The 12,524-nt window shown below is 38.3% G+C and overlaps 2 protein-coding genes across 2 annotated transcripts in view; one reads left to right on the top strand and one right to left on the bottom strand.

The window, feature by feature from the left end:
- ZC2HC1A (zinc finger C2HC-type containing 1A) overlaps positions 1-12,524 on the top strand; it is a 59,924-nt gene that overhangs the window by 37,317 nt on the left and 10,083 nt on the right. The gene's annotated exons all lie outside the window — the stretch shown is intronic.
- LOC103762785 lies at positions 2,773-10,324 on the bottom strand. Its single transcript, XM_018074242.1, has 6 exons — positions 10,246-10,324; positions 9,861-10,036; positions 6,241-6,327; positions 5,331-5,483; positions 3,735-3,893; positions 2,773-3,630 (listed from the first exon to the last, which is right to left on the bottom strand). The coding sequence occupies exons 1-5, from the start codon at positions 10,322-10,324 to the stop codon at positions 3,741-3,743; spliced, it is 648 nt and encodes a 215-aa protein (XP_017929731.1). The 3' UTR covers positions 2,773-3,630; positions 3,735-3,740.

Genomic DNA, 12,524 nt, shown 5'->3' with positions numbered 1-12,524 from the left:
TCCAATCCCTGATTTTATCCACCCGTCGGCCTTTACCCCTGACCTGCCCCTTGGGAATTGGGTCTGGGGTCGTCCTGGGACCCTTTTCTTCATCATCTTGGTCTTCTTTGGAGTACAGAGTACATGCAGTCACCCAGTTCTTGGTCGTATCTTGCAGTTCACACTAGGGAGGAGATGTCCTTAAACAGAAGAAAGCCTACCTTGAAAGAAGACTAAATATGCCAAATGGAATTTAAGGGGGAATTGATATGGGGAACATGGAATGGGGTAAGAGGGTTGGGTATCTGTGTTGCTACTGTGCTAAAGGGTGAGGGAATGAATGCAGCTGCTTCTAAAAATCTACATTTCCTACATTACTTCTAAAACTTATAAAAATTAGAAAAATCAAAAAATCAAAAACCTTAAGGCAACAATAGCTTCCCAGAAATTCTAGGTATTTCTAAATCATGGTTTTGTTCTACTCATATTACTACTTTGCTGTGGCCAAATAAATGAATAAACATATAAATGAAAGTGGTAGTGAGGTAGGCGTGGTAGTGATAATACTATGCAAGTTTTCCCTTTGCCCATTCCTGCAAAGCAGTTTATTGCCATATTTGTAATTCCAGGAGAGACCAGAGGAGGTTCTCATCACTCTCTACAACTACATGAAAGGAGGTTGTAGCCAGGTGGGGGTTGGTCTCTTTTCCCAGGCAACTTCCAGCAAGACAAGAGGGCATGGTCTCAAGTTGTGCCAGGGGAGGTTTAGGTTAGATATTAGAAAGAATTTCTTTACCGAGAGGGTGGTCAGACATTGGAATGGGCTGCCCAGGGAAGCAGTGAATTGTCCGTCCCTGGAGATTTTTTAAAAGAGACTGCATGTGGCACTTAGTGCCATGGCCTAGTAACCGCAGTGGTAGTGGATCAAGGGTTGGACTTGATCTCTGAGGTCCCTTCCAACCCAGCTGATTCTATGATTCAAATAGAAGAGAACAAAGAGTACAAGTCAGTGCATTTAGCAGTTAGTGTTTGCATGTAAATGGTGACTCAAGAAGTTTGGCAACAAGAATCAGACAGGCAGGATATTTATTAAGAGAAGTAATCACAAAAAAATCCATGATTTCTTAATCACTCAGTTTAAATTTCTGTTCTGAATCTACCCTTGGTCTTTCCCCCACATTAGTCCTGAAACTGCTTTATTTGCCTCAAGTTTTAAGTTGTGGGCTGCTGCTTAAGTCATTTAAGCTGACTTAACTTTCGATTTTGTAGTAGCTATTGCTGCATGTGTGTTTTTGTTTTAATTCACACTGCTGTTTTCTTGCCAAGTGGTTATTAGGAAATAAATCTTGGCTTTCAACTGTTCCTAAATTTCCAAAGAAAACCAAAACCACTGTTCTTCAGTCTCAGAGACCACTTGAATCCTCAATCTCCTGGGTTGTCTTTCTGTCCCTTTAGAGGAAGGGATTTCCAGAGAAGTCCTTGCAATAGGGGTTACATTCATTTATCTGCAGTATGATAGTCAGAAATGTTTCCCTTCCCCATTACATAAAAGATTTATGAGTTGGCTTTGGATTTTTTAAGTGTTTGGAGTTAAAGTTGCAATCTCTTACATGAAGAGCTAAAGAGAATATGTGAAAGTCTCAATCACAGTTTTACAAAGTTATCACTCCTACCTCACTGTCACCATAAATAGATGGGGGCTGGAGGGGGTTGTGATGAGTTGACCTTGGCTGGATGCCATGTGCCCACCAAGTCACTCTATCACTCCCCTTCCTGGCTAGACAAGGGAGAGAAAATAAGATGACAAATGACTGGTGGATTGAGATAAAGCAGTTTACTAAAACAGAAGCGAAAGTTTGCATGTGTACAAGCAAGGAAAGAAAAAAGATTTATTCAGCAAGTGATGTTCAGCCACTTCCCGGGAAGCAGGGCTTCAGCACCTGTAGTGGTGCTCCAGAAGGCAAACCTCGTAAATAACAAATGCCCCCCCCTCCTCCTTCCTTTGGCTTTTATACCTGAGCTGATGCCATATGGTATGGAATATCGTTTTGGCTAATTTGGGTCAGCTGGCCTGGTTGTGTCCCCTCCCAGGATCTTGCCCACCTCCACACCCTTCATGGGCAGGGGAAATGTCAAAAGACAGCACTGATGCTGTGCCAGCTCTGCTCAGCAGTAGCCAAAACAATGGTGTGCTACAGCATCTTTCTAGCTACCAATGCAGAGCACAGCACTGTGAGGGCTGCTATGGGAAAATGAACTCCATCTCAGCCAGACCCAATAGAGGGGTGTATTGCAGGGAAGCATGACATGTTTGCTTTGCTCTCAACCTCTTCCCTCATGGATTCAGTACAGCAGTCTTATTCCAGTCAAATACATAAGGCTAAGTGCTGTTTCCAGTCAACTGAACAGTTTGAAGTATATCCCACCATTTTTTCAGGTGTTTGTTCTGAATACCAAAATTTTCTCAGAGTAGTTCTGCAGAAAGATGTTTTTAGCACAGATAAAACTGTTATATATTGGTTTACTGTGAAACAGGCTGGCTTAGCTAAAGCTTTCCCAAAGTATTTAGTCCAGGGCAGGTGGCTGGTATGGAAATGTTTGCCTAAACTGGCCAGGTTACAAGCAGCTAAGAAACACGTATTTTAAGAGGGGAAGTACCCAACAGCTGAAAGTTACATTACCAGCTGTGCTTTTAATGACTGGCTGTGAAAAAAAGCTAAAAATGGAGTAGTGACGGTCAAAAACCGAACAGCCCAATTCCATATAAGACAAATATTTTATTACCAAAGGAGTTATAATATCAAAGTAAGAAACTGCAAAAGAGTTATAAACAACTATAAAAATACTTATATTTATCCAAAATTAAATATGAACACTTTATTAGTTAAATGCCAATATATTATTCTCTGACAATATTCACACATTTTAATTCATGGTTGTCTAACATCTTAAAACACGTTATATAAAATAATTGCATATAACAAATCACAATCCGAAGCTAAGAAATTCTAGCTCCTCCTGCAGCTAACTATGGGTTAACCAAATTCATAGGACTAGTGCTGCTAGTCAGCTGAACAAACTTACATTCAAGCCTCTCCTCTTTTGCCTTCCATAGGACTTGCTGTCTTGCCTCTACTTCAGAGAGCAGAAGCATGCTACATCTCTCAGAAATCAGTACCCTTTCTAAGTTTTTCAAAAAGTTGACTTCTTCCCTGCTCTTTCCAAACCCAAATAAGTTAGCAGACCATTTGACCTACACTGAAAACACTTCTATGTCAGCAGAACATACTCAAGATTAGCTGCTGCTTTGATAGATTGTTACTTTTGGATCTTGATGAGTTTTACATAGGTATAAGGAAACCAGCTACTTTTCCATACTGTTTTCTTCACCTGCAGCTTCTAAGATGATTTTATAAATTGCAGTAGACATGTAAATAGATTGCTTTCATGTGATGGTATTATAAAGTTACTTGAAAAATCAGAATATTCAAAGTAGTTTCCAGAGCACAAAGGTGGGACACAGCCTTCTGTAGAGTTCTTTGTTTCACATGCTGGTCTTTTATTTCCACTTCTTGGACTTCAGCAGCTTGTTCAGTCGTTTCTGCTTATTCCATCTCCAGGAACAAGGTACAGTAGCTTTCCATCAGAATTCTGGCATAAAGTGTTTATATAAGCGAGCAAGGTTACTTGAAGAATGCATATAAAATGCAAAGGTACCAAGTAATGCCACTTCAAAAGAAAAGAATAGGATTCACCTGGAATCACCTGGAAATTATTTTTTCAAATTTATTCCAGCAGGATCTAAGGCTAGATATATTTTCTTTCAGTTCACAAACTTCTTGGTTACATTTCTTTCTGGACTGTTCACCTGTCTCTGTATCTTCTTTACCAAATACATTTACATGTGGACAAATCTGAAAAAGAACAGATTGTATTGTTAATTGAGGACTGCTTATTCTATTCCTACGGGCATCTTTTAAAACAAATCCATTCCATTACATTTCAATAAATAATGCCGGTACCATGCATGGTAAGCCAGAAAGCTGGGCTGCTCACAAAGCAAACCATGGCAGTACAGCCTGCATCACCCTGATGTTTTCACTCTGAAGAGAGCCCTGCTGCCACCCCTGCCCATGGGACTGGGAGAACATGGCTTTAACACACAGCAAACTAGGACAGCTGAAACCAGTGTGTCCAACTGAGATCATGTATGTCCTCTATCAGTGATTTAAAATTTATCCTCCGTTATCTGAAGGACTGGGAAAATAAAGCCAATTAAATTGTGAGCCAAACTTTGACTGCATGTGTTGAGACTGGTGTAACAAGACAGACTTGTTCTAGGGGCTGGTGCTGTGGCCTAGTATTCAGGATCTTAACCAAAAAAAACTACTGTGGTTCCTTTTTCATATTTAATGGCTACTCATAATTTTATACTAAATTATTTTAATTGGTCTTCAAAATAAAAACAGGCATCCATGAGGTTAGGTAGAAGTTGCAAGGGTGACACTCTGACTTTATGACTTTGACTGGGATACCTTTTAAAGTAAGGCAAACAGTGGATTCAGCACAGGTGACTAAGCAGATCATCCAACATTACTTTGAAGATCTGGTCCCAGATTATAAGGGTCTCTCCATTTCAATGAGTAAAAGAATGAGTTAAATGCAGCCTTCAATCCAACTATTTAAGCATTATATCCTATGGTGCCTATGTGGAAACTTTTTGATGTTGGTTAATATTTTTGTGTTCAATAGGCAACATTGAGCCACACTTAAAAGAACAGTCTTCCTTTACTAAGGTAGCCTGTAGATAATTGTGCTACGTTTGAGTGACACATTAAAAAGAAGATTCTGCCAATGGCTAAAAATCTAATTATTATCATGCCTAACTGTTCTTATTGAATTTGAGATACTGTAGTTAAAATAAAGACCAAAGAGATTATGGAAAAGAGACAAACTCCCCCCTAACTGTTAAAACAAACCAGATTAAACATTACTCTTAGGGTAGAACCCCAATGAGAAGTAACAACTATGATTTTATACACTGGAGAAGCTAAACACCTTCTTTGCACAAGTCTGGCCTTTGTCTTTTACTGGAGAATTAACTCAGGTATTTCAGTACTGAACCACAGTAGATATCTTCACCATAGAATTCCAGAGGATTGTTTTACTTAGTCTTTGCACTGGGCTTAATGTCTATGATAAGACATGTGCTATACAGAGCAAAATTCCTCTTGCATATAACGTGTATGGCAGTTGTACCTTTGAGAGGTAGATGTGAGAGTCTGTGTTGAATAGCTCTAAGCAATAAGTCAAATAGGTAAAATAAACTGTAGAACATCATTACCACTTACTTTTTCTTTTCTGTGTCCTTCACATTTGCACTTCAGAACCTGTAATGTCCCACATGAGACGAATGCTGCTTTCCATCTAAAGGCTTTGCTGATTTTTTGCTTATGAAAGAATCTGAGCATGTTGCATGCCATGCTCTGTAGTGATTCTATTTCCTGTAAAGGGAGAAAGAAGAATATGTCCTGAAAGGTCTGCACCATTGATTCTTTGCAATGTTGGTTTGTCTTAAAAAAAAAAAAACCTCCATCAATTTCCATTAGTTTCTTTAGCTTTCATAGTGCTAATCTTTTCCAATAAAACACATAAGTACTCTAATGTACCTGCCATGTCTTCAAAATATTTAAAGAAGCAATTTGTAGTAGTAATAATAATAGCATAAGGATGTTAGGGAGAAATCACAACCATAATGTAATCAATTGAGGCTGTTAGGAAAACAGGAAGTGATTTTTGGAGTCAGTCCTATCAAGTCATGATAAAATCTGCAGCAACAGCTGACAGTTGTGCTTTCTACCATTTGAGATGTGCCCAAACTATTATTTAAAGCTTTCAGATCTGAAGTGGAAAGCTTAGCAAATAAAAGTTTCTGTAGAAAAATAAAAACAGAGGTTGGGAAATTTTAATGTTTAATTCCATTTCCATTGTACTATTTGTACAGAAAAATCTTTATAGTAGAAAAAAAAAAAATCCACATTTCTTGGATATGGAATTGCTTAATATTTTAATTTTAAAAATATCAGTTTTCTTCACAAATTCTGTGATTCCAGAGTCATAAAAAAGAACAACCTGAAATATTATGATTTGACTATTAAAAGGCTATATTACTCTCTATCACAATATTTTTTTCAGGGACTGGAGTGTACAGAGAACTCATTTGATTTTATACTCTCTAAATTCTGAGAAGTTAAATTTTACCTGAGTATCATTGCAGAAAAACACTTTGATATTTTCGAGGTTTTTGTTCTTGCAGCACCTGTCACGATTCTGAGCAGATATATTTACCTGTAAAATATCGTATATGTTTAGACATGGAAGTACTTTTAATCAAGTGAGGAAGTTTTCTGCCTAACAGCCAGTGATGTCAACAGTAAATCGTTCTGTAGCATCTCCTCAGTCAGGGTAGCAGTGTTAGTGTACAATTCTGAGCTCTTCCTCAGCAAGCAGGAAAATAAACCCCCAATCCAGCTACACTGTCTAAAGGTATTCACAGAATCACACAGAATCACAAAATGGCCAAGGCTGGAAGGAGCCCATCTGGTCCCATGCCGCTGATGAGACAGGGCCCCTAGAGCCGGTTGCCTAGGACCACGTCCAGATGGGGTTTGAATATCTCCAAGGATGTAGACTCCCTTGGGAACTTGTGCCAGTGCTCACTCACCCTCATAATGAAAAGTATTTTCTGATGTTCAGAGGGAACCACTTGTGTTTCTGTTTTTGCCCACTGCCCCTTGTCCTATTCCTGGGCACCACTGAGAAGAACCTGTCTCTGTACCCTTTGCCCCCTCTCTTCAGGTATTTATACACATTAATGAGATCACCCTAAGCCTTCTCTTCTCCAGGCTGAACAGTCCCAGCTCTCAGCCTTTCTTTATTAGACAGATGCTCCAGTCTGTTCATTGTCTTCACAGCTTTTTGCTGGACATTCTCCAGCAGCTCCTTATTTCTCTTGTATGGGGAAGCCCAGAACTGGACATAAATCTGTTAAATTTAAATCTTCATATTCTATCAAATTACTTTGCTCTTCGGCAATTTTGAAACATACAGCAATGTTTAAATCTTAAATCTCTTGAATTTTAACATTGAATACATTAAATACAATGTTTGTCAATGTTCATCTCCATAATACATGACCCAGGCTCTAAACAGCTACAGCACTCACTTTGCTATGTACTAACAGAATATGGCTTAAGCAATATCACTTGCTCCTTTTGTGTGACTACAATCTTTATCAATGGTTTAATCTCTGCTGTTTTTTTCTTTTACTTTCACACTTGTCATCAAGATGTCAATGGAACCCGACTCAACAAAAGCTTCATTTTCTTCTTCAACCTGTATCCATATAACCCAATGCAACCAGAAAGGCTTTGAAAAAGGCAGCTCATGACAATACTGTGTTAGATCTCCTCACTTAGGCGTCTATATGAACACATTAGACAACTTAATTCCTAAAGTTTTTATGTATATTTTCATGAAACAGTGTCTATATTTTAGAAGGTCACTCAAGATAAATAGAATTTCATCCAGGAAGTGTTTTCAAAACCAAGACTTTACGGAGTCAAATATTGACTGGAAAACCAAAAAAAACCCAATAAAATCAAACAAAAAAAGCCAAACCAACAACATTTGGAAGCTAATCTATTTTGGAAGCATGTCTTTGCTTGCACCACAACAGAGTGAAGTTTTGCTGCAGTCACACAGCACCAAAAGTTATAAAAAAATAATTAATTGCACAAATAAATAAATAACCAAATAAGTAATCAGCCTGAAACCTATATATCTACAGCTTCAGCTGCTAACTGCTATGGGATTTACCCATTCCCACTGGCTTCCTCAGATCACCTTTAGTATAACACACAGTAACCACTTATGAAGACAGTTTATTGGCTGTGACTAAACCAACCTAAGGGAAATCTGGACCTCAGAAAAGCCATTAGTGAAAATTAAATTACCTTACAGAGATCTACTATGTAACCCACTAGTAATCTCCATAACTGCTTCAAACATCAGGATGAGGGACTGAAAGCTATTGACTTTGGCTCTGCAATTGTAAGGAAGTGCCTAGTGGGCAGTTGCTATCACCCACACAGCACTGACTTTACAAATAAGACAAATGAATCTCTCTTAAACTGGGAAAAATAAAGATAGAAAAATGAAGAAACTTGCGCAGTAGTTACTGGTACATGCCTGTTCTAGGAAGTAAAAGCTTCAGAATTCAGTACATTCCCATTAGTTTCACAAACATTAATTCATTATTTATTTATTTATTTTCATAACTTCATTTTCATACAGTCTCCTAAAAAACTCCATGTCTTAAAAAAAGCCTCCATAATATTTATTAAAAAATTACAATTAAAAAAAAAAAAGGAAAAGAAAAGATAAGTACTTTCAAAATGTACCTGGAAGAATGGCATTGTTCCATTCAAATCCTTGATGACATCATAAGGCACCAACTGCATCAAGCTCTATCCTACAATTGGGCAGTGGCAAACCACTGCTACCTCCAGCCCAGGAAATTCCTCCAGCCTCCCTGACCCTGCAGTTTGAGTGGAGCTGGGATGCACCTCATGCCTCTCCACCACAGGAAGACAGCAAGATCTGCTTCCCAAAGGCTCTTATTTCTGTCATGTTATTTTCTCTGATAGGTCAGCTATCCTGTAACTGCTCACCAAGAGGGTTTATTTTTGTTCTGTAGGAGATACTCGTCTTTGTCAGCAATAAGACAACAAACTGAAGGGAAGAGTTGTGTATTCTAATATGACCATGAATATTTTCTCCAACTTTGGTGCCTTGTTCAGGGTAAGGTCACTTATCTACAGAGAAGTACCTTTCTCTCTTCATAATCTCAACAAACACAACATGATCAGAATGTTAAATGATCATTCTGTGACCCTAGAAGTATTTTGTTTCCAGATGAGGGCTGATGTGTCTTGGTAGAGGAAGGTTGGAAGCCACTGGCATAGTGCTCTGAAGAATAGTGGTGGACCATAAGAGTGAAGAAATACAGTGGCTTCTGATTTCACCTTTGGAAAAGCACTGTATACAATTTTGGATTTTGTGCAAACACATCTTGGTTTAAGACTGAAACAGAATTCTCACTGAGTGACAACCTGTCAGAAAAAATCCCATTTTCATGGAAATGGCTCTGCTAATCCAATTATGGTGTTTTCTCCCATGAAAATCTTGACAGATGAATATAATTGTTAATAAATAATTCATGAAGAACAGTTGGAAGGTAGGTTTTGGGCACAGATTGGTAAACTGTTATGATACTGTTTTGCCAATTTAGAAAAGTTCATTCTTTATTGGCTAAATAAGATTATTAATAGGTAAAATAAAAAGGAACTTTTATTTTCATATGAATTTTGTGCCTCTATGCATTTGTTTTCAATGGACAACATAAAACTTTAGTCAAGAAGTCTACAATTAGTAGAACAAATTACAAGTTGTGTAATGTTTTCTTCTTTTGATAAAAACATACAAACAGAAGTAATCATGAAATTACTTTAGAAAAGAGTACCTTTTAATTCAATATATCATCCTATTTATGGCCAAATGGTACATGTGTCTCCCTACATGATGCACAGGCACAAATACCTGTATCACAGTATTCGTACATGCAAATAGGCAGCATCCACAGATTTCAGAGATTTTAGAGACTAAATTGTCACACCCCCTCAAATAAAGCCACTATTCCAGGATAACATGTGGTTTTAAATTGGTCTTTTCTTGTGTGTTAATGTTAGAGCTTTTATTAATATTTTCTATCATCTAAAAATAATCAACATTTTTTTGAAAGCCCAAGAGCTATTACCTACCAGCTCATTGATGTCGTGAATTAGTATGTTCTCATACTTCACATGGATTTCAGTTGTTTTATTTTCCATTGCGCAACTAGATGAATTCACTGGAGACAGAACAAGGAGCAGTGGCAGAACTGGAAGAGTAGATCTAAAAAAGGCTGGATTACAAGAAGAACAGTTAAATATACATTAAATGCCCCAGAGTGTATGTTTTATTTACAAATACATTCTGTAATCTCTCGAAATAGTTTAAAAGGGATATTCATACCAACAAATGACTAATCCTTCCTTGAGAGAAGGATTCTGCTCCAGATTAAGACACTGTTTGGGTGTCCAAACTCCCTCATACTCCAAGATGATTCAGCCAGCATTAGTAAGAGGATAAAACTACTGAGCTGACCAGCAACTTGGTGACTGCTTGAGCTGAATTCATCTCCAGGCTTCACTGCAAGCATTGGCAAGGTCTCTCCATTGACCATAACCGGCCCATAACCAACCCATAACCACCTCAGGCATATGTAGACAAGTAAGTGTCTTAGTCGAATAAGTTTAGACGTCCAAGTGTCTTAACCTGCAGCTGAATCTCATCCTGACTGTCTATTTTTCATTTGATAAATTCTACAAATCCCCATGAACACATCTTTACATCAAAGGCGCGTTTAAAAACATTTTCAGGCTGACCAAATGTACGAAGCCATACTAATGGCAATAACATGAGAGCACAACTTTCTCTTTTTGCAATGTTTTGGAACAAATCTCGCTGCCCCCCTCTTTGTTTCTCCCTTCAGTGTACTGTCTGGCTTTGCTCAGACCCCTGGTCTTCTGTCTTTGGATGACATCCAGGAAAACATGAGTTCTGTGAGGGTAGGCTGAGAGAAAAGACCAAAATATCAAAAGACCCCAAAGCGACTGACAGGGTAACAGAAGGTTGCAGGTGACTGACCTGGTACATGGAATGAAGGACTAGGTACATCAGGAAGCTCATAACTGGACTCTGGTCTACAGCTCAACTAGCTAGGATGACGCTTAAATGGAAGGTTTTGAAAAAAGGCAAAGCTAGAAATTTCTGATGGGGGACTAGTGAAGATCACAGCAGATTGCTGGACTAGTACAAGCTGTTTCTGCCCATCTCTGCTACTGAGTAAGAAGGACAACTGCATAAGGAGTATCTATGGGGTAGGAGCCAGGAAAGGAAGAAGGGATGCCCTGACCCTAGCTGCTACTTTTCTTCCTCTATGGCGAGGATGGGCTGTTGGGTACAGCCAGCCCTGCACTCAAGAGATGGAAACCTCTGGATCTGGGCGTCACTAGCAATCACAGCCTCAGAGAGAAATCTTCAACAACTAAGAAGAAAGCAATGAAACTTGAGCATAATTTTTGCTGACCCACCTAACTTCTGTGACGCAAGAACCCCAAGACACACCACATGCTCCCAGCCATTAAAACAAACAGTCTGTTACAGCCCATCCCAGCCAACTCCAAACACAGAGTTTGAGAGAAGAAAGCATACCACTTTTCCTGACTACGAAAACCTTGTTTTTCTGATAGATTGCTTGTGAACACGCTGTGATGTACACCTCCGTCCTAGAAAAAGGACTGGAAAAGTTTTACATGTACAAGCTAAATCACAGAATTCTTCTTGTGGCAAGCTGCCAAATTTTAATGGGAAATTTGATGGATTGAAAACCAAATTTTCTGACCTTTTCAATATACTGATCAATGGAGGTCTATTAGTTTCTCAAAAAAAAAATCTAACCTGAAAAGCTAAGTGGATCTTAAATGGATCCTACATGTATAAATATAAAAACCATGTAAGGCGACTCTATTATGATCTTCAAGATCCAAGTGGACACACCTGACTTCCACTTTGTAAATCTCTATGCTAACTATAACTGTGTTGAGCAAATTATCCATTTGAAGGACTAAGACTTAACATTTTAAGAGATGTTTAAAAACATGCAAGAACTCAATTACAGGACATTTTTCCAATCTCCATTGCACCTCTTGATTCCAGTGCAAAAAAAAAGAACTGCAATGCTAGTTTGCATTGTAGCAGTAATACAAGCAACTTGGATATGCTGCTTCACAAACATGCTTCAAGAGACAAAAATAACAATCTTCTAATTTAAAACCAATCTAACTGACTCCATCACTTAAAATTTGGTTTGTTCAGCAACAAGTGGAGACAACAGGTGAAAACCGCAAGGTCACTTTTATTTCTTTATTTTTACTTTCTCTGTATTGTACAGATTGTGGGCCTTTTTTAAAATGAGGAAATTACAGAATCAAGGCAGATAGTGAGTTGCACACTTGTGAAGTCCCTTAAGCCTTTGCAGGACCAGGATCGAATCTGTTCAGACATTTCTGAATGAGTCCTCTGGAAGAACCATTAGACAAGTGTCATAAAAAGTTCTGGGAGCTTTACACTGAAAATCGAAAAGGATTTTCTTAAAGTTAGGTAACTTCAAAAGAAGAAGAATTTATAGCACTCCATATGACCAGCACTTCAAAAGAAAGAGAATCTGTATTACTGGTAATACCCCATCTTTTCAGTAAACTCCCAGAAACTCCTAAGTCATATCTGGAAAGCCCCAAAAATTCTCCCAGAAAAGACTTAGTATTCCAGTATTTCCAAATAATTGGAAAAACCCTCTTGGATTTTTAATTTTAAAAAACCCT

Source organism: Manacus vitellinus, unplaced genomic scaffold, assembly GCF_001715985.3.
Source record: "Manacus vitellinus isolate BGI_N305 unplaced genomic scaffold, ASM171598v3 scaffold_1_pilon, whole genome shotgun sequence".
In the NCBI taxonomy this organism is placed as follows: domain Eukaryota; kingdom Metazoa; phylum Chordata; class Aves; order Passeriformes; family Pipridae; genus Manacus; species Manacus vitellinus.
Note: the sequence above shows the minus strand (reverse complement) of the source record. Positions and strands in the feature narration are given on the sequence as shown.

Coding starts and splice junctions, on each gene's coding strand:
- LOC103762785 (XM_018074242.1), bottom strand. CDS start 10,324: ATGGTCAATGGAGAGACCTTGCCAATGCTTGCAGTGAAGCCTGGAGAT. Junction 10,037..10,245: donor AAGCAGTCACCAAGTTGCTG/GTCAGCTCAGTA, acceptor TCTGGGGCATTT/AATGTATATTTAACTGTTCT. Junction 3,894..5,330: donor AAGGACACAGAAAAGAAAAA/GTAAGTGGTAAT, acceptor GTTCTTTTTCAG/ATTTGTCCACATGTAAATGT.